The sequence below is a fragment of the Pelodiscus sinensis genome, chromosome 5, assembly GCF_052426305.1.
Source record: "Pelodiscus sinensis isolate ZL-2025 chromosome 5, ASM5242630v1, whole genome shotgun sequence".
Taxonomy (NCBI): domain Eukaryota; kingdom Metazoa; phylum Chordata; order Testudines; family Trionychidae; genus Pelodiscus; species Pelodiscus sinensis.
In genome coordinates this window covers 64,349,652-64,368,724 of record NC_143056.1, presented here as the reverse complement: position 1 = coordinate 64,368,724, position 19,073 = coordinate 64,349,652, and the positions used below count along the sequence as shown (strand labels likewise).

The following is a 19,073-nucleotide window of genomic DNA, read 5'->3' as shown; positions in this document are numbered from 1 at the left end:
TATTGAGATACAATTTGTATATAACTCCTTCCATACCATTCAGTTGTACTATATACATTTTTTAAGTTGAAAGGGTGGCTGAAATTTAAGCTACTATTCCTTAGCCTGGAGAAAAAAACCTGGGAAGTTTGTATATGCTGGACTAGGAATACTGTGTAAAACCTTATGGCTGTGTCTACATTGGCACCCCTTTCCGGAAAAGGGATGCTAATGAGACCAGTCGGAATTGCAAATGCCGCAGGGGATTTAAATATCCCCCGCGGGATTTGCAATTCTGAAGTGTCTCATTAGCATCCCTTTTCCGGAAAGGGGTGCCAATGTAGACACAGCCTATGTGTTTGATAGCTACAAATGAGTCTCATAACCCGGTTACAAAGCTTTCAGGAGCTGAATGATAGATGGGGCCTAATCACATCCCCATAACCAAGCCAAAGCCTTGAACTGTTTTAACCCAAGAGCTGGTTACAGCCCCTACAACTTTTATCCATGTTTAACAGGATCAAGGGAAAATTTGTAACCACTTCTCCATACTTGGCAATGTTTGAAATATTGATGGGGGTGTTAGGTCTTGCTTGGGTTTTAGTAAAGACTCACCCTTGCCTAGCATCCTTCCCAGAGTGAACTGTTGTTCCTGGATTAGAACATCTTTGAGTTTGGTCTTCAGGTCATCGCTGATCCCTATGCTGTCCACTGGATAAATGAAAGGAGGAGGGGTTGAAAGAGGAATGCATGACCAAAGGTTCTATGAGACCAGCCAGTGAGTCCAGCCTTTTAGCACTTTCCCATGATCTAGTCCCTTCATACCTACTCCAACATTATATGCTGGTGAATCTGGAACAGAGAGGACTCTTCCCACATCCTTGAGCCCCATGCAAAGCAAGAAGCCAATAATTTTCAGGCATATGAAATTTGCTCTTTCAGTGCCAAAGAGGCAGAGATGAAAATGCTGCGATAACACTGCTCTTGGTAACTCCAAAAGTAAGTGGGATATAAGAGTGCAGTAAATAACAGTGAGGAGCCAGACTTGTATCAATTTTCCAGACGGTGACTGAGACCTCCACTGGTGTAAATCAGCATATCTCCACTGACGTCTATGGAGCTGTACCAGTTTGCAACGGTTGAGGAGCTGGCCCTTAGCTATTACACAGAGTACAAATCTCACTGTGACTGATGGAGATGGACAAGATAATACACAGGACATGATGGGCATTAGGGCAACAGAACCATTTCTGACTCCAGAGGAGCCGAGTCAAAGGCGTGTGTTGCAACCATCCCAGTCCAGCAGTGCAGCACGGCTCCAAGCAATCGCCCCTTTGCAGAAATGAGAGCATGGGACACAGAATTGGAAGCCAGAAATTCTAATCCTGGCTCTGACTCTTGCACAAATCACTGAACTGTGACTCAGCTCCTCATCTGTAAACAGCAGCCTAATATTTCTTCCTTGCTGCACACTGGTGTTCAGAGGACTGATTAATTAGTTCATGTTTGCACCACATTTTGAAGGGCTATTTTTAATGCTAAGGGCTATTCTATTATTGTTATTAGACCAGATTAGTCTCCATTAGAGCACTGACATTAAAATCTACAGTATCACACTAGCCTAACACTGGAGCAATGAATAAGACCCATTTTGCTTTGGACTGTAGTATAGAATGATAGTCCCCCGACGATGTGCGTTAAGTGTAAAATCAAATGCAGAGGGGCTAGAAGCTATGTAATTAAGTAGGCTAACACACTAGCCTGTCATCCAATATGGTAGCTTCAACCCAGATGCTTGTGGACATCTGTCCACAAGACAGTCCAGCCCTACAGACATCCTTTTCCCCAGAGCTGGATTAGACAGAGGGTTAGCATTTAATAGCTATGAGAACTGTGTAGGGAAACATGTTCAGCACCTGCCCACAGTATGTCTGGAGTCTCACTCAAGTTAATCCCAACGTTTCATCCTAAAGAGTGAGTTGTAGGGAAAGGTGCGCAGGACCAAGAGACACACGTGCATAGGACTTGTTGGAATTCAGATCGTTTTACCTACATGTTGCCTCAATCCGCTCTGGGCCTTCCCGGTTGAAAGACCTGGCTGCTCTGAAATGGACCACTGGCTCTCCCCTGCCGATCACACTGCCAAAGACATGTCTAGGAGGCAAACAGACGCACAAAATGACAACTGCTGCAGGGGTCTCCCCACCCAACTCTATCAGACAATGTGATGGCTCCAAACAAGGAGTAGAAATATTCAATCTGCAACAAGTCTTGATTACAAAAAGCAGCAAATGAGGCACCTCAGTGGAAGGGGAGCTGGAGACCAGCCTCCATAACCACAAAAAGAATCTTTCTTACCCAAATCGAGTTTCTTTTCTTCTTTTTCGAAGGAGAATGAGTGCCAGGGCAACAGCTGTAACCAGGGCAGTGAGAATTCCCAAAGCCACAGGGACCCATGATGTCCCATAGGGCGGTTGTCTCTGGCCACCTAGAGAGAAGATAAAACACTGGTTAGGAAGCAGACGACCATCTATGCTAGACAAAGAAAAGCTGAAATAATCCTTCCCTAAATATTAACTGTGCGCACCTTGGAGAAATCTTATCAACAGTGAGACTTGATTTAAGCAACTATTCAACTGATCGTCAAAAATCTGGTTGATTAACTGAGATGAACTTCTAGCAAAGGTGGAACACAACTGTATTGTGTGGGTGGATACATCCATGAACCTGGCTGCCCATACTCCCCACACTCCATACACACTTTTGGCAGGCACGGACCATGTGTGCTTTTCACCCTCCACCCTCTCTCTGTGTCTGTGAAAGACATTTTATTAACTGCTCTGCATGAGACAAAACTACAGCAGAATTATATACGTACTTACATGAGCATTTAGCAGCATTCCCGTGTTATGAGACCACTGGTTTTTATTAGCTTTGCAGTTCTTTCACCCCATGGATATACAAAGACTACATCCTAAGGGTCCCCCTGAGCACATGATCAGCATCTGAAGAAATGCATTTTGCCCACAAAAGCTCATGATGCTATCTATATATTTGTTAGTCTCTAAGGTGCCACAGGACTACTCGTTTTTATAGAAACATCACAGAGAAAAGCTATTAACCCATGTCCCTACAGTATTTGTGCCTGTTTCTTCTATCCAAGCAAGAGATTCCAGTGTTTAGAAAGCAGAATTCTAACTGGCTCCCTGCAGTGACAAGATTGAAAGTTGTTATAAAGCTTACTCTGGCCTATGGAAATGTTAATGACCCACTCTTGGCATTCTGCCCACCGAGCACCCACACAAAGTGTATCCAGGGCCAGATGTTTATTTTTTGGAAAGTCAGCTCCTTTTCTTTTCTCTCAGGCACAGGCCTGGAATACAGTTATGTTATTTCTGCAGTTCTATAGTTTAGGGACTGTCAGCATTTCTATATATAACCCTGTTTTCCTGCTTTTGTGCCCTTGGTCATGTGTACTTGTTGAAGGCCATAAAAACCATCAATGCAGAGATTTTTTATTTAAACAGTAATTTTTGAGACAAAACCAAAAAAAAAAAAAGTTGTTGTTGTTTTATGGTGACCTTATTCCGATTTAGTGGGATGCCATCCCATGGCAATTTGTCAGTTAACGAGAACAGGCTAAACACTGCTTCAGGCACGACACCTGCCCCAGAGGCCCTTGCCAATTTCACTGATTTTTTTCCTGTCACATTTTTCAGTTCTTGAAGGTGATTTTCTCATTCTGGCTGCCATAGGAAAGACAGGCAGGGGATGCTGCCAGCCTGACTGAAGGAATGCTCACCCAGCACTTCAGTCCCACCTAAGTTCTACATTAAAGGCCTAGGTGCCACCTGCCGCGAGCACTGCATGACCGCCACTGCTCACCTTACTGCAAACATGGGGCTATAGAGGGCAGTGTGTATGGCTTAATCAACAAAAGCAACATTAGCAGCAAAGGGAGGGGGGTGGTTGGGGAAACCAAGCTGGGCTCTTCCCATCACCACAGCCAGTCCACTCTCTCCCAATGCACCAGGGCTCATGCTTCTCTCCCAAGCCCTAGTCACATGGGCTGGGGAAGAAAGAAACCACAGATGAAGCCATCCTCTTTGGAGCCTCCCCTCTCCAGCAGGAGCTGGGAGTGGCCACGGCAACACCAGAGCACTTGGAACCTTCTGGGCTACTCTCCCCACACCATTCATACCTCACTTTCTGATGCTGGACATTTTTCTTCCTGCTAATTGGTTGTTTTCCTCCTCTCCTCTCCTCCACCACTGCGTATAGTCTCTGTTCTCCAACTGTCCCCTGCAGATTGCCCTTCCTTTCCCACCCCACCCTTACTCCCCAGCTCACACCACAATATATCATTAAAAGAAGACAAACAAAACCCAAATCAAATGAAAAAATAAACAGAGCTAATAGGACACTTGCCACTCGTCCACCTGGTGGCACTGCATTCATCAAAGCCAACTAAGAGTTCCTTTCTCTGGAGCTAATGTCACAGGCCTGGCAAAGACTGGATTCATGCTGTGACATGAAAGCAAACCCACTTCAGTGGCATTGATGGATGATCTCCTCTCAGTGAATAGAAGCAGACATCCAGTCTCATTCTCCTGGACCTCTCTGCAGCATTCAATGCTTTTAACAATCAGACTATGCTATCTTACATGAGAGAGTTAGTAGGGACCCAAAGTAATGTGCAAAATTGGTCTTAGTCCTTCTGGAGGACATACCCAAAGAATAGAGATGGAAAACTGCATTGCCACCATTTGTAGAGTTCCTGGAATCTCACGAGGATCAATTCTCTTCACTGCTCCTTTTTGCCACCAACATGCAGCCACTAGGGGTACATCTAAACTACACCCCTCTGTTGGCAGAGGGACGTAACTTAGATGTATCAAAAGTGCAAATGAAGTCGGGATTTAAATATCACGTGCTTCATTTGCATAATGGCAGACACTGCTTTTTTTCAAAACGGGGCTTTTTGAAAAAAAATGGCAGTTTAGACAGAAATGCCCCTTTTCAAAAGATCCTGTACTCCTCAAAAAATGGAGTGCTCAATATAAGGGTAAAGCTCATCTGTGTAGGAGATAGAGCTTTTTTGGAGGCCACCTCAGAATGGTGGAATTAACTCCCCCAAGAACTAAGTGCAAGTTGCATTTCTTTGACCTTGCCTTCTCTAGTACAAATACATTGAAACATGAATATTAAAAAAAAAAAAAAAAAACAATCCCCTCCACCCCTGCCAAGTCCTGCCACAATAAGCTGCTCTGCTATACACATTTCTCCCTTTGTGGAGAGAATGAGAGGACAGATGTCAGTCATGTTGTTAATGCGTGACCAGAAGAAGCTTAAATGCTATGGTCAGGAGTGCAGTGTAAGAGCTTATATAAAACTGAACAGAGATCCTGATCGTCCTGTACATATGCCACATCCTTTCCTCCTGATCTTTGTCTACCTTGTTCATTTAGACTGTAAGGCCCAGATTTTGAAAGGAATTTTTGTAGGATTTGCTTGGTCATCATTGCAAGGCCTAAGTGCTTTAGATGGCTAAGTCCCATTTTCAAAAGTGAAGGCATCTAGGAGCTGAAATCTCACTGAAAATCAGGGTGGGTGAGGAGGAGAGAAATTCTGATTTGCAAATAATAATATCATCATTGGGCATGGACAGCCATCTATCATCAGAAGGGATGAAAGAGGTAGGATTTCTCTGGGAATTCAGGATCTGTCCCAGTGTTATTAGTCTTTCATTTTCATGACCGCCAGAGCCACACAATTAATTATATTTTAAAATGAGACTCTGCCAAGAGTTTATTTTTAATGCAGGAAATGAAATATAAAAAGTGACACTAATACAGCAAACAGGGGCTATGGGTCGGTAAACACTACAACATTCAAAGCAAATGCAGTCAGAAACAATCCACACAGAAGAGAAATGGCCAGACTACCTACTGCCCTGTCTGTGCCTCTAAGAGTCATTTATGCCGAGTGCAAAAGTGCTTCCATATAAAAATTTCAGGGCTTTACAGCCCTTTGGTATTTACATGGGCTAGATTCTCCCCTGCATTCAGCTCGAGGGCCTTTACTTAGGAGTAAATAATCACAAATGATGAAAGGAAATGGAGAGGACAGGTCCATCAATTATTATTAGCCAATATGGTCAGGGACACAACCCATGCTCTGAATGGCCCTAAACCTCTGGCATCCAGAGGCTGGGACTGAGCAACAGATGATGGAGCTCTCAAGATTGCCCTGTTGTGTTCATTCCCTTTGACATACTGGCCACAGCTGGACAGCAGGAGAAAAGGCAAGATGAACCATTGTCTGACCCAGCCTGGCCATTCTGTAGCAGGCTCAGTGTGCCTGAGCCTCCTCTCACCTGCACCACTGCAACTCCACAGTGTCATCTCCTCAGCTGTATACACTCGCTTTGCCTCAGTCTAGTGACATGCTGATGTATAATAGCTGTAGGCCTGGACCACTGAGTCCACTGAAATAACTCCAGATTTACTCCAGTATTAGGGCTTGTCTATATGCACGGTTCTCTGATTTAATATAGAGACTGATTTTAAGCTGATTTAGTTAAGTGAGTGCAAAAGGCTGTGTGGGGACTCAGGTTAAGCCTGTATTATTTTGGTTTAAACTAGGGACGTAAAATCCCAGTTAATCAGTTAACCGGCTGGGCTGGAGCAGCCCATCCACCTGCCACAGCTGGGCTGGAGCAGCTGTGTCCTCTGCCATATGTGGGGGCTGCTCTGGCTGGGCTGGAGAACCCCTGCCCACACTGCTCCAGCCCCCACCAGTTAAATCATTCACGTCCCCAGTTTAAACTAAACCCAGAGAAGAAAAGCCACATGGGAGACTGCACCAGTTTTACTAAGTCAGTGCAAATGTGTGTAGACACAGCCTAAGCCAGAGGAGAACCAGGCCCTTGCCTTTATCTCTTGAATTGTATCTCCCTCCCCCTCCATTTACTACCCACTAGAGCATCAGCTAAAGAATACAGCAGCAGGTGGGAACTGTATTGCTTATGCCAATTCTTTAAAGGTTATTTAAATTCTGTTTTGTTCAACTAAATGTGCTGTTTACATAGCCATGAGGCTTAGTCCGCCGTGTGCATTGAAAGGCACAGGGCCAGCAAGACATGGTGGTATGAGCAGCAATCACTGTTTCCAAGCGTATGAGAGAGGATTTTCGCCAGGTCAAAAACAAACTAAAATTATCCTGTTACTCACCTACAATTTCTTGGGCTGCAACCAACAAGGTGTCACTCCAGGGTCCACAGCCAGCCGAGTTCAGAACGCACACTCTGATTATAAGGTCCTTCTGGGGATTCCAGGTGGTAAGATTGGCTTTTGTCTCTTGTACTGTCATTTCTCCCTGAAAGCAACAAGAACAAGCAGTAACCTGAATGCAAAGGAATCAGGGCAAAACTGCTTTATTTATAATTATTCTTATTATTAAAAATGGATCTGTGTGTCCTGCGGTTAGAGCAAAGCCGGAGTCAGGATTCCTGGGTTCTCCTGTTTCTGGCGCTGACAGGCTATGTTACCTCAGGCTTCATGTGCTCTGTGTTTTAGCTTCCCTGTCTCTAAAATTGCTATCAGTAATGTCTTCCTAGCTCCTAAGAACATTGTGAGGCTTAATTAATGAATGCTTTGAGGCCTTTGGAGGAAATAGCTTCAGAAATATCTGCTTTTGTCCTCTTCAAATACACAATCCCTCTTGCTTCAAAGACATTAGACACACTGCAAAACCACTGCCAGTTTAATCAGAAAAATAAATTGTTTGTTTGAATGTGTTGCCAAATTCTAATCACCATCCAGCATTCATAGCCAACTTTCACTGAACAGAACATGGCCAAGGTATCTGCCATAATTTTAAATACCCATTTTACAGGCATCACTTACAATAAAACCTTGAAACTTTTTGGCTACCAATACTGGGCCTCATTTTCCTCTCCAATGGATACAATTCAAGAGGATTTCCACCAAAGTCAGTGAACTTGTACTAGTATGAAATTGGTGCATGTCTAGTCCCCCCACTTTGTCTGTTATTGCAGACTTGTTCATTGTTATGGAGTCACTGGCAAAGCACTTGTATGGAAGTGGGTAACCCTCATATAGAATCACATAAACTTCAAAAGCAGGTATCAAGAACATGTAAGTCTTGATGTTCCGGTTCCACCCCGGTGACAGTGCCCTTTTAAATCTCCTTAATCACTATGAACGAAATAAAGGATTTTAACCCCCTTTCACATAATTTGCAGTAGTTAATTTTATTGTATCCCTGGCACTTGAAAAATAAACAAGCCACAGTAGATAGAAGGCCCAAATCCTCCACATGGGCCCAACTGCTTGGCACAGGACCTTAAGAGGGGAAGAAGAGTGGTTTTCTAGGACATGTCTCTGATGCAGGGAGCAGCTGGGAAATGGTCGAGCCTCAGTGTGCCTGAGATCTCTGGGCTACACAAATTTACTCCGGCCTCCTAGAGGCAGTTATGCAGCTGGCAATCACTAGTACACAATGCACTGAGCCATGCATGAATACACCATCTCTGTCACCGGGGCGGGGGAGGGAGCCGCTTGCAGAGGGTAATAAGAACCCCCAGCTGTCCTGGTAGAAAAGCTCTGGGTGCAAGGTAACCACTGTGGGGGCCCAAGGAACTATGGAAATATGCACATTGTAATAACACTTCACACTTACACACCACTTCCTATTTTCAAATGCTTAAGGACTTGATTCTCCAATGCCCTGCAACCATCACTCAGATAGCTGAGCACAGTCAAATTACACATAATAAATGATCAGCCCAAGGGTCTGCTTGCCTTGAGATACAGTCACTCAAGGCAGTTCAACCCTCTCTCCCTCCCCCTCCCCCCACCCCCACTGTTGCATATTTGGAATTCCTAAAACTCCCATTAATTTCAAATGACTATGTTCACAGATTTACTGATGGTATTTAATCGATACAAATGGGAGTTTTGGGTGTACAAAGAAAGCAGAACTGGGCCAGATCTTCAAATGGTGTAAATCAAGAGCCACTCCACTGAAACCAAGGTGCGATGCCGATTTACACCAGCTGAGAATCCAGCTCAGAGACAACAGCACATAGGAGAGGCTGTGTGGTCTATGAGACTCGATTTAAACATCCCATGACTCTGTCTTGAAGGAACCTCCACCAGTCTCCTTAGGGTTGATTTCTGGATACAGTACCTGCGTGATGTTTTCTTGACTCCACTCCAGCCTATATCCCAGTAGATTTTCTTTCAGCGGGTTTGGAGCTACTTCTTCCCACCCCAAAACCAGGCTAGTGTCTCTCTGGATGACGTGAAGGTTTTGTGGAATGCTGCCTGGAGCTGGAGGCAAAGGGTGATACTCAGTCAATTGCACTACAAAACAGGAACCCTCACCTCCCTCCACCCATACAGCAAGAGTCACCAAAAGGCTCAGGTCACCCACTCTCCAGGGAAAACCCAAAGGAGAAAGTCTGGAGAGAAAATAAAAATCTCTGCAAGGTTCCTCTCTTGACAGCTCTTCCTTTAGGCAGCTTGGGGCTAGCCCCCACCTCCTGACTCCTACAGAAGAAGTAGAAGAAACTTAACCCCTTATCCCATGTAGATCTCAAACCTCCTACTCTCAAGGGCCACGTGGCTCTCAGCAATCCTCCAGAGCACAAACCAGTGCCCACAGAACCCCAGGCCTGCAAACTGGCTTCAAAACTTCGACGTATCTTTCACCAGCACAAAGAGGAGCTGTTAAGCCTGCTAGGCCTGCGTGCCCAGATAATACAGCTGTGGGTGTGTGAGTTAGTTTCCATTCTGCCTTGTGCATCAGCGTTGCCAGCCATTTTTATTATTAGGGATGATGTAAAAAGCAGAATGCCTGGGCTAAATTCATCCCTGGTAGGACTCCCTGATGTTACACCAGCAATGAGTCACCAGGGGTATGTTTGGCCCATTATATTGCTTTTATTTTAAGATCCTAAGTAGGGTTTGTAGCTTTCTCATTTGACTTATAAACTTGCAATATGATCTGGGAACTAGTGAATGAGGATAAATAAGGAACTACCCTAAAAAAAAAAATCTGGTTTACAATCATTTTTTCTGATCACTCACAGTAAGACAAATAATTAGAGCAGGGCTTTAGGGACATGTCTACACAGCAGGGCTACAGTCAAAATAAGCTACTTCACTTGAGCCATGTCAATTGTGTAGCTTAAGTCAAAACAGCTTATTTCAGCTTTTGGCACGGTCTACACAGCAGGAAGTCAAAGGAAGAGCACTCTTCCTTCGACTTCCCTTACTCCTTGTGAAATGAGGATTACAGGAGCTGGAGGAAGCAGTCCTCCAGAGGCGGCCTGAAGTGGGCTGTGGCAGCTGGCGCCCTAGGCGGAACGTGCGATTGGCACCCCCGCCTGCACGGCCGTCAATGACGTGATGTCATCATGGAGCGCCCTGTTGAAGGCGGAGCCCTAGGCAACGGCCGAGTTGGCCTATATTCACAGGCCGCCCCTGCCTCCAGCTCGACATTATTTCAACATTATGTTGAAATAAAGGCTTGTAGTGTAGATGTGGACTATGTTATTTTGGAATAATGTCCGTTATTCTGAAATAACTCTGCTGTGTAGGTATAGCCTAGGAGACTTCAGAATGGATTCACAAACAGATGACTTGTAGGTTCCTTGCCTTTCTGACTCACTGAGGAGCTCAATTCAAATCATTAATCATTTGTCCTGATCTCCCCCAACCTGATCAGAACTGACTCGTTATAGCAGTGCTTCCTTTAACTTTTCCAACTCTGCTTACCTAACTCCAGGGTCTGAAAATAAACCCAGTCTGTGAAAGGGGACGTGCCCATCTCATTAGTGCACTGAACTCGCACACTGTAATTGGTGGAGTGCTTTAATCCTGGTAAACCACAGGTAAAGGGAGGGACAGAGACAACTTCTGTGGAGCCATCCTGATCTTCGGGTGACTCAGCAACCTGTTTTGCAAGGAACAGCAAACAGGTATATTAGGAAAAACTTTAAAAACAGCGAATAGCCCTGCAGTACCTTAGAGGCTAACAAAAAAATGTAGATATATATTAGGATAAGCAGAGAAAACAACAGGAGCATGCTCTACAATAGGGCATTTGTTTCACACAAATGGCTAATTTCTGAAACATTTCAGGACCAAGTAGCATTAAATGCTGAATCAGCAGTATAAACCCATATTTAAAGGGCCACTATCAAATGAAAAATAATGGGCCATCTTCTCCATTGATGTCAATGCACAGACGATGATTTATGCCAGTGAAAGGCATTTTTAAAATTTTACATTATGCCATTTATCATGCTTATTGACATTTCGCATTTTTCTAAGCTGGGGTGAGGAACCTTTTTTGGGTCAGGGGCTGCTGACTCAGAGAAAAACCAGTTGGGAGCATCACACAAGTGAGAGCCACAGGGGGGAAAAAACCCTTTCACTGATGTGGCCTCCGAGTGAGAAAGAGAAAGACACTCCCCACATTCCTCTCACACACCAGACCCTGGGTGGGCCTAGCCTAGTAGATTTTGTGTACCCCAGATCCGCAGTGGGGCCGTGGAGGCTCTGGAGTGCTAGCACAGGGTCCCCAATGCTGGTGGGGGCAGGAGCGGGCTGAGCCTCAGGGGCCAGATCCAGGCAATCCGGGGACTGCATTTGGCTCCCGGGCCTGAGATTCCCCACCCCTTCTCTAAGCTTAGACTAAGCAAACAGATCAATCAGCTCCATTCCTGTGCACGGTCAGTTTCTATGTTCAGTTCAATGTCACTTTCAGGATCTCTTGGGGTATGTCTAAACTACATCCCTCTGTCGCCAGAGGTATGTAAATTAGACATACCGACATTGCAAATGAAGCAAGGATTTAAATCTCCCACGCTTCATTTGAATAAAAATGGTCACCATGTTTTTCCGAGTCAGCAGTTTGTTGGCAAAAAGCGGCTGTCAAGACAGGGATCAGGCAACAAAGACAGCCCTTGTCGGCTGATCCTGTAAACCTCATTTTACAAGGCATAAGGGATCAGCCAACAAAGGCTTTCTTTGTCGCCCGATCCCCATCTTGACAGCCGCTTTTTGCTGACAAACTGCTGACTCGGCAAAATGCAGTGACCATTTTTATTCAAATGAAGCGCGGGAGATTTAAATCCCCGCTTCATTTGCAATGTCGGTATGTCTAATTTACATCCTTCTGGAGACAGAGGGATGTAGTCTAGACATACCCTTGCATTAGCACAATGCTACACTGTTTTGGTTACAAATGCTGCAGAAAATGCTGCAGAAAATGTTTTTCTTTTAAAATCAAAAAAGAATGAACAAGAAAAAGAATCTTGGCACTATTTCTATGGGCCTCGAGTGCATCTAAAATGGAAGTTTTCCCAGACCTGAATTTGGGATCCCATTTGCTCTCATTGTGTCCCTTTAGCAAGCAGACAGGTTCAAACCCAGCACTACCTGATGCAGTGTTGTCTTCATGTCATCATTGTCAAGTCCAAGTCGAGTCTCAAGTCACTACAGTTCAAGTCTCAAGTCAAGTCTCGAGTCCCTAAAGTCACTTTCGAGTCAAGTCCCAAGTCGAGTCTCAAGTCTTAATTTAAAAAATGTCAAGTCACTTTTGTACAAGCCATCACTATCGGCATTTTTGGACAATTTTTTCACCAAGTCAATTTAACAAAATTAGCAAGTCTCAAGTCGAGTCTCAAGTCACAAACAATGAACCCGAGTCGAGTCTCAAGTCGAGTCATCTAGGCGACTTAAGTTGGACTTGAGTTCAAGTCGTGGGATTCGAGTCAACAACTCTGGCATGATGGCCTGAGAATAATAGGAATCCACTGGGCAGCTCTAACTCAGCACATCTTACTCAAACACATGCACCATGAGTCAGCATCAAATCTGGGGACAGAATCCAGAAGTCCTGACAAAGGGAAACTTCTCTGCTAACTTTATCTCCAGTATGAATGCAACAGCCCCTTCCCCACCCCATTTTGGTCAGTTAACTTATTTTGCTAATAGTAAGAATCAGGACTCTCAGGCTGCATACAAGCTTCAGAGGGGTAGCCGAGTTAGTCTGTAACAGGAAAAACTTAAAAAACAACCAATAGTCTAGTAGCACCTTAAAGACTAACAAAACATGTAGCTGGTATCACGAGCTTTCGTGGGCACAACCCACTTCTTCAGGGTACGTCTACACTACAACGTTAATTCGAACTAACTTAGTTCGAATTAGTTAATTCGAACTAAGCTAATTCGAACTAACGGATCTAGACTAAAAAACTAGTTCAAATTAGCGTTTTGCTAATTCGAACTAGCATGTCCACACAGAGTGGACCCTGAACCAGGCTTAAGGATGGCCGGAAACAGTGCCGGCAGGGCAGCAGAGGAGGACTTAGAGCGTGGAGATGCTGTCTCAGGCTAGCCGAGGGCTGCGCTTAAAGGGTCCCGACCCCCACCCCGGACAGACAGTTCTCAGGGGTGCCCCGCTTGCAAAGCAGTCCTGGCTTGGAGTGCCCGGAGTACCCACACTGGGCACATCACAGCACTCGGCCATCAGACCGGCTGCACTTGCCGCAGGCTGCCATCTGGGCAGAGGGGACAATCGGGGGGCTGCAGGAGAGGTTCCACCCCAAAAGCCCGCAGAGCCAGCCCAGTCCTCCCCATCGGGGGCGCGTACCCCATTCCTCCCTCACCTCCTTCCACTTACCCTTCCCTAGCCCCTTTTCTTGATGTACAAAATAAAGGACAATTGTGTTCAAAAATGGAATCTGTCTTTATTGAACAAAACTGGGGAAGACTGGGAAAAGGAGGTGGGAGAGGGGAAGAGAGAGGCTGGGAAAGGGGAGGGCAACTACAATGATCAGGAGTTGGGAACAGGTCCCATATGAAGAGAGGCTAAAGAGACTGGGACTTCTCAGCTTAGAAAAGAGGAGACGGAGGGGGGACAGGATAGAGGTCTCTAAAAGCAGGAGTTGGGTGGAGAGGGTGCATACAGAAAAGTTCTTCATTAGTTCCCATAAAGAAGGACTAGAGGACACCAAAGGAAAGGAATGGGTAGCAGGCTTCAAACTAATAACAGAAAATTGTTCTTCACAAAGCAAAGAGTCAACCTGTGGAACTCCTTGCTGCAGGAGGCTGTGAAGGCTAGAACTAGAACAGAGTTTAAAGGGAAGTGAAATAAAGTCATGGAGGTTGGGTCCATGGAGTGGTATTAGCCAGGGGGTAGGAGTGGTGTCCTTGCCCAAGGTTTGTGGAAGGCTGGAGAGGGATGGCACGAGACAAATGGCTTGGTCACTGTCTTCGGTCCATGCCCTCCAGGGTCCGTAGGGTTGGCCGCTGTCGGCAGACAGGCTACTGGGCTAGATGGACCTTTGGTCTGACCCAGGACGGCCATTGTAAGCTCAGGGCTCAGGGTCGGGGGTCTCACTGGACCCCCTTGATTTTCATGCACACCTGCTCCTGGGTGGCCAGGCTGGCAGCTCTCCTGCCCTAGCTGGCCACCTTCCTGTGCCTAGTGCAGAGGTCGTGGACGAGGTCCACGATGTCCGCACTAGCCAAGGTGGGTGCCCGCCTCTTGCGGTCCCGGGCAAGCTCCCGGGAGCCGCCAGCCTGGTCTCGGGAAGAGGGGGAAGGCTGGGGGGCATCGGGTGGGAGGCTCGAGTCATGCCAGATGCAGGGTCTGCAGGCTGGGTGCTGGCAAGCTTGCACCTGGCACGGGTACCGTAGCCAGCCCGTGCCCCTTTAAGGGGTCCGGGGCCGGGAGGGGGGCAGATGAGTTTCCCTGGTGTTGGCCAGAGTGGCCACCAGGGAAACCTGGGGAGGGCTAGCCTCCCACTAGTTCGAATTAAGGGTCTACACAGCCCTTAATTCGAACTAGTAAGTTCGAACTAGGCTTAATCCTCGTGGAATGAGGATTACCTAGTTCGAACTAAGCGTTCCGTTAGTTCGAATTTCATTCGAACTAACGGAGCGCTAGTGTAGCGCCTATGAAAGTTAGTTCGAACTAACGTCTGTTAGTTCGAACTAACTTTGTAGTGTAGACATACCCACAGATGACCAGATACATACTGCATACAGCATGTAACAGTTCATGTCATCCTTAGCTGGGTGGGAACCCTCAGACGTCTATGTTTAAATTCTGTCCTTCTGCTTCTGTTGGGCTGTTTGCTGGGAGTCAGAGCAGTTGCATTCATTTCCCACCCCCACGCTCTCAAATCCCTCTTGCACTGAAGTGAGAAGTGGCACTATTTTAGCCTTTTCTCTGAGAAGCTCCCTGCCCATCTGAGCCAAGGGCGCACTGACCCATCATGTATCCAAGGTGCCCAAGAAATAGAGCCAGTACCTCCCCCCCTTTCCTCAGCCTACTAGCAGGAGGACAATCATTCATTCACTGGGAGCCAGAGGCATGCATTTTCACATGGAAATGTGGGTCAACGGCTTTCACAAAGTCAGAGCTGTGGGGTAAGGAGAGGGGGAAAACGAGACATGAGATTTCCAGTGCCAAAACCATTGCGGGAACCCTAGCTCCCTTGCTCTAATGCTTTCCTGTAAATGGAGTATTACTGTGCCGTTCACCTGACCTGATACACAAACACAGGCACAGAAGGGGCTGGGAGGCGTAAGAAATGCAAAAGCCTGGCGAATGGATGGAATCTGAGTTGTTTTGATTCCGCTCCCTTTCTGCCTCTCTTCCCCCACTCCAAAGCAGAGAGGAGGAGCTCAAAGCCCAGAAAGATTAGCATTGTGGAGGCTGAGGAGCATGCACACCAGGAAGAATAGGCTGTACCAACTGGGGCTAACTCAGCCTTTCAAAGCATAGGAAGACATTCATTCTGAGCTGCAAACAATAGCAGCAGCAACAAAACAATCCCGGAAACCCAGAAAGCTAGCTACATCCTGGCATCATTTCTGCTGTGTGTGTGTGGGGGGGGGGGGAATGTTTCTGCAGTGATGGTTTATTTCCTTTATGAAAGGGAATAAGCCTCAGAGCATGGATTCTTCTCCTTCCTCTCCTGTCCCGCCTGGGGAGGGGGCAAGAAGGCAGGCAAGCCTGTGCTGCATTTGTGCTGCTGCTTTCCAAGTGTGTTTCTAATCCCCTCCTGCTAATGAGAATGTCTCAGCCCCACATAGTGATTCCACTGATGCTCACATCAAAGCTGTGGAGGGGAGGAGACTCAACGGGGGCTTTGTGACCCCTCCTGGTTTGACCGACTCAGGCTATTGTAGGATTGGCTGTCTCTCTCTGCCTGGCACACTGGCACCAAACATGTGGCTCAGCTTCCAAGTAACACAAGGCCCTAATGATGCAAACTTGGATGCCTAAAGCTAGGCACATGCATACATGGATGACTGTCAGAGGCGCTGAGCGCAGTCTTCAACTACAATGACAGGAGCTCAGCACCTCTGAAAAACAAGCCACCTGTTTTGGTGCCAAAATCCAGACGCAGACTCCCAAGTGTGAAAGGGCAGGCCTAAAAAATTCCAGTGCTCCCACAGAAGATTCAAGCGTGAAGGATGGCCTAGGAGCATGGCCAACTGGAGGGATCCCATTGTACATGCTGGCTGGAGGAGAGTCTTGAAGGCCATACCTGAATCGTGCAAGAATGAAGTGGGGAGCGGCCATCAAATCCCGGGACCCACATCACGCTGGCATTACTACTGGTGACTTGGGTTATGGTCACATTGGAAGGTGGGAGAGGCATGGCTATGGAAAAAAACAAGGGAAATCTTTAGTATACACAGAACTGAGTAGAAGGTCACATGGATATAGGCACTGGATATAGTCTAGGGATCTGGGGTTTGAGCATAGGTGGCAGATTAAATATATTCTTTGGGGATATTGAGCCTTCCCCACACTCCCCCTGCAATGGCAAATGCTTTCCCATGGGGCTGAGCCCAGGTCCCCATTGATGGCTCACAGGCCAAGAGGAGCCCGTCACAGTGTCATTTGATGCACACATCTGTGCAAAAGTAGGATCCTCCCCCTGTGATGCGCCATTCTGCCATCTTCCCAGCTCTGGGGCTGCCATGGGGCTTTGCCTGCCTATTTGGGCAGGTGCCCAGGATGGCTCTGAAAATAGATTTGGGACAGCTGAGCCCCCTCTCACTCTGGACACCCACCACCTCAGATCTTGAGCCTACTGAAGTCAGGCCATGGGAGATGGTCCCTGAGAGCTGCTAGTTGGGCTTGCTCATGCTATTCTAATTCCTGCTCAACAAGGAACGTATTCACTGTTTGGTTATTGAAGATACATACAAACACATGGCAATTGTTCCACTTTCCCTTACACAGTTTCACACGGAACTTGAATTGGTAGTCCCAGGCATATAGTTATTTACCCACAAAGCCCCCCTATTTTATGATCAGGAAACTGAACCTTGGCGAGGGAAAATGATTTATCCAAGGTCAGATTCCAAATTAATGTCATAGCCAGGAACAGAACAAAGCTCTTCAGACTAGTAATTTACTAGGACTATTCTGGCATGAATGAAGCTTCACTGCCTAGCAATGTCACTCTACCCCCCCCCCCCAGACCTCTCCAATCTCTTCATTGGCTTCCAGTCTTTTAATCTACTATATTTGAGAGAGTTTGTGTGTCTCCTTTTATGTCCATCTGTGATTCTGTTTGTTCAAGAACTACTAAATGGATAAGAGCTAGGAACACCAAATTTGATATACAGCTTCCTCTTCTCCTAACGTAAAGCCAGGACAGGGTTTGGTTGTGCCAGGACAATGGGATGTGCCTTGAATGGGATGGTTTCACATCAAATGGAAAGGAAGGGGCATGAGAGCAGGGACAGTTATAGTCACAAATGACCACAGAAGGCAGCAAGCATGGGGGACAGTTATACCCCAGAATGACCTCAGGAGATAGCAAGCACCCTAGCTCAGGGGAGCAGTTGCTGGCTCACCAGTGTGCCCCCCATTGCCCCAGGCCAGCCCACACAGTCCTTGCTGCGCCAAAGAGAAGCCAACAGCCTCTCTTCCTCCTGCCTTGAGCCCCCAGCCCTCCCGAGCCCCCCACCACTCCCAAAACTCTGCTCTGACTCCTGCACCCTCTGCCCTCTGCCCCATCTCACCCCACAACCCTGACTCCTTCATCCCATCAGCTCCTCAGCCCTGAGCTCCTCCTCACCCACCAGCCCTAACTCCTTCACCCCCCACACTGCCAGCCCCCTGCCCTGAAGGACCCGAACATTGCTGTAAAGTCTGCTGGTACATTCATACAAGCTCCTTGTCTGCACTTTCAGGCACTTGCACTTTCTCTCCCCACATTTAATCCTAATCTCCCTCTCATTCTATTTGTCTTTCCCAAACCTTGCCCTCTAGCATTCTGAGTGCCCTCTTCTCCCACAGTTGTCTCTCCATTCATACTGCATCTTCAGCTTGAAACAACCACCAATCTCATGCCAGGCAGGTGCCCTCTCCCACCTTTGGATCCTTCCTTAAAATCTCCATTGGTGTCTACAAGCCAGAGACATCTCCATTTCTCCCAGGCAGTGCCCAGTGCCGAGAGGAAGAGAAAAAATGATTTTAAATCACCTTTTCACCTGCCCTGCTCTTGGCCTTAGAGTCCCAAACCTAGCTGAAGATTCATTCACTGATGTCTGATTGTGAAAGTTGGCTAGGACGTGCTACAGTGTTGCAAAGTATAATTATCATTAAATATCTGAGAACTCAAGTTCCATTAAGACTATATGCCAGTGTGGACCCAGCCCAATTATTTACATGCTAATTTACTGTTAAAGATGTATGTCAACTCTTTTTAAAAGTATTTTTTTTTATTTATGGAATGTCTATAGTTTTAAAGTTATTTTGGGTGAAGATAAGAGGTGAAGTTACAGCACAACAGCTTTGTGGAGTGAGCTACAGAGGAAAAAGTCACTGTTATTCTGGAATCCAAGGCTATGTCTACACTGCAGAGCTTTTCCAGGAGACAAGATCTGCCACGTGCAAGGAATGCCATCTGCTTTTCAAAAAAAAAAAAAAAAAAAAAAAAAAAAAGTTTTTTCAGAAAAGCCGACATGTTTTTTTTGGCATCCTTGTAAACCTTGTTCTACGAGGAAGAAAGGATGTTCCAA

The 19,073-nt window shown here is 46.4% G+C and overlaps 1 protein-coding gene across 5 annotated transcripts in view; it reads right to left on the bottom strand.

The window, feature by feature from the left end:
- Positions 1–19,073, bottom strand: part of TYRO3 (TYRO3 protein tyrosine kinase) — a 58,659-nt gene that overhangs the window by 17,740 nt on the left and 21,846 nt on the right. For all 5 annotated transcript variants that reach the window (XM_006128698.5, XM_006128699.5, XM_006128700.5 and 2 more), the window contains 7 exons: positions 16,580–16,695; positions 10,785–10,962; positions 9,193–9,335; positions 7,212–7,356; positions 2,338–2,467; positions 2,033–2,133; positions 595–690 (listed from right to left, as the gene is read on the bottom strand). In XM_006128698.5, coding sequence (XP_006128760.3) covers positions 595–690; positions 2,033–2,133; positions 2,338–2,467; positions 7,212–7,356; positions 9,193–9,335; positions 10,785–10,962; positions 16,580–16,695 — 909 coding nt within the window. The remainder of the gene's footprint in view (positions 1–594; positions 691–2,032; positions 2,134–2,337; positions 2,468–7,211; positions 7,357–9,192; positions 9,336–10,784; positions 10,963–16,579; positions 16,696–19,073) is intronic.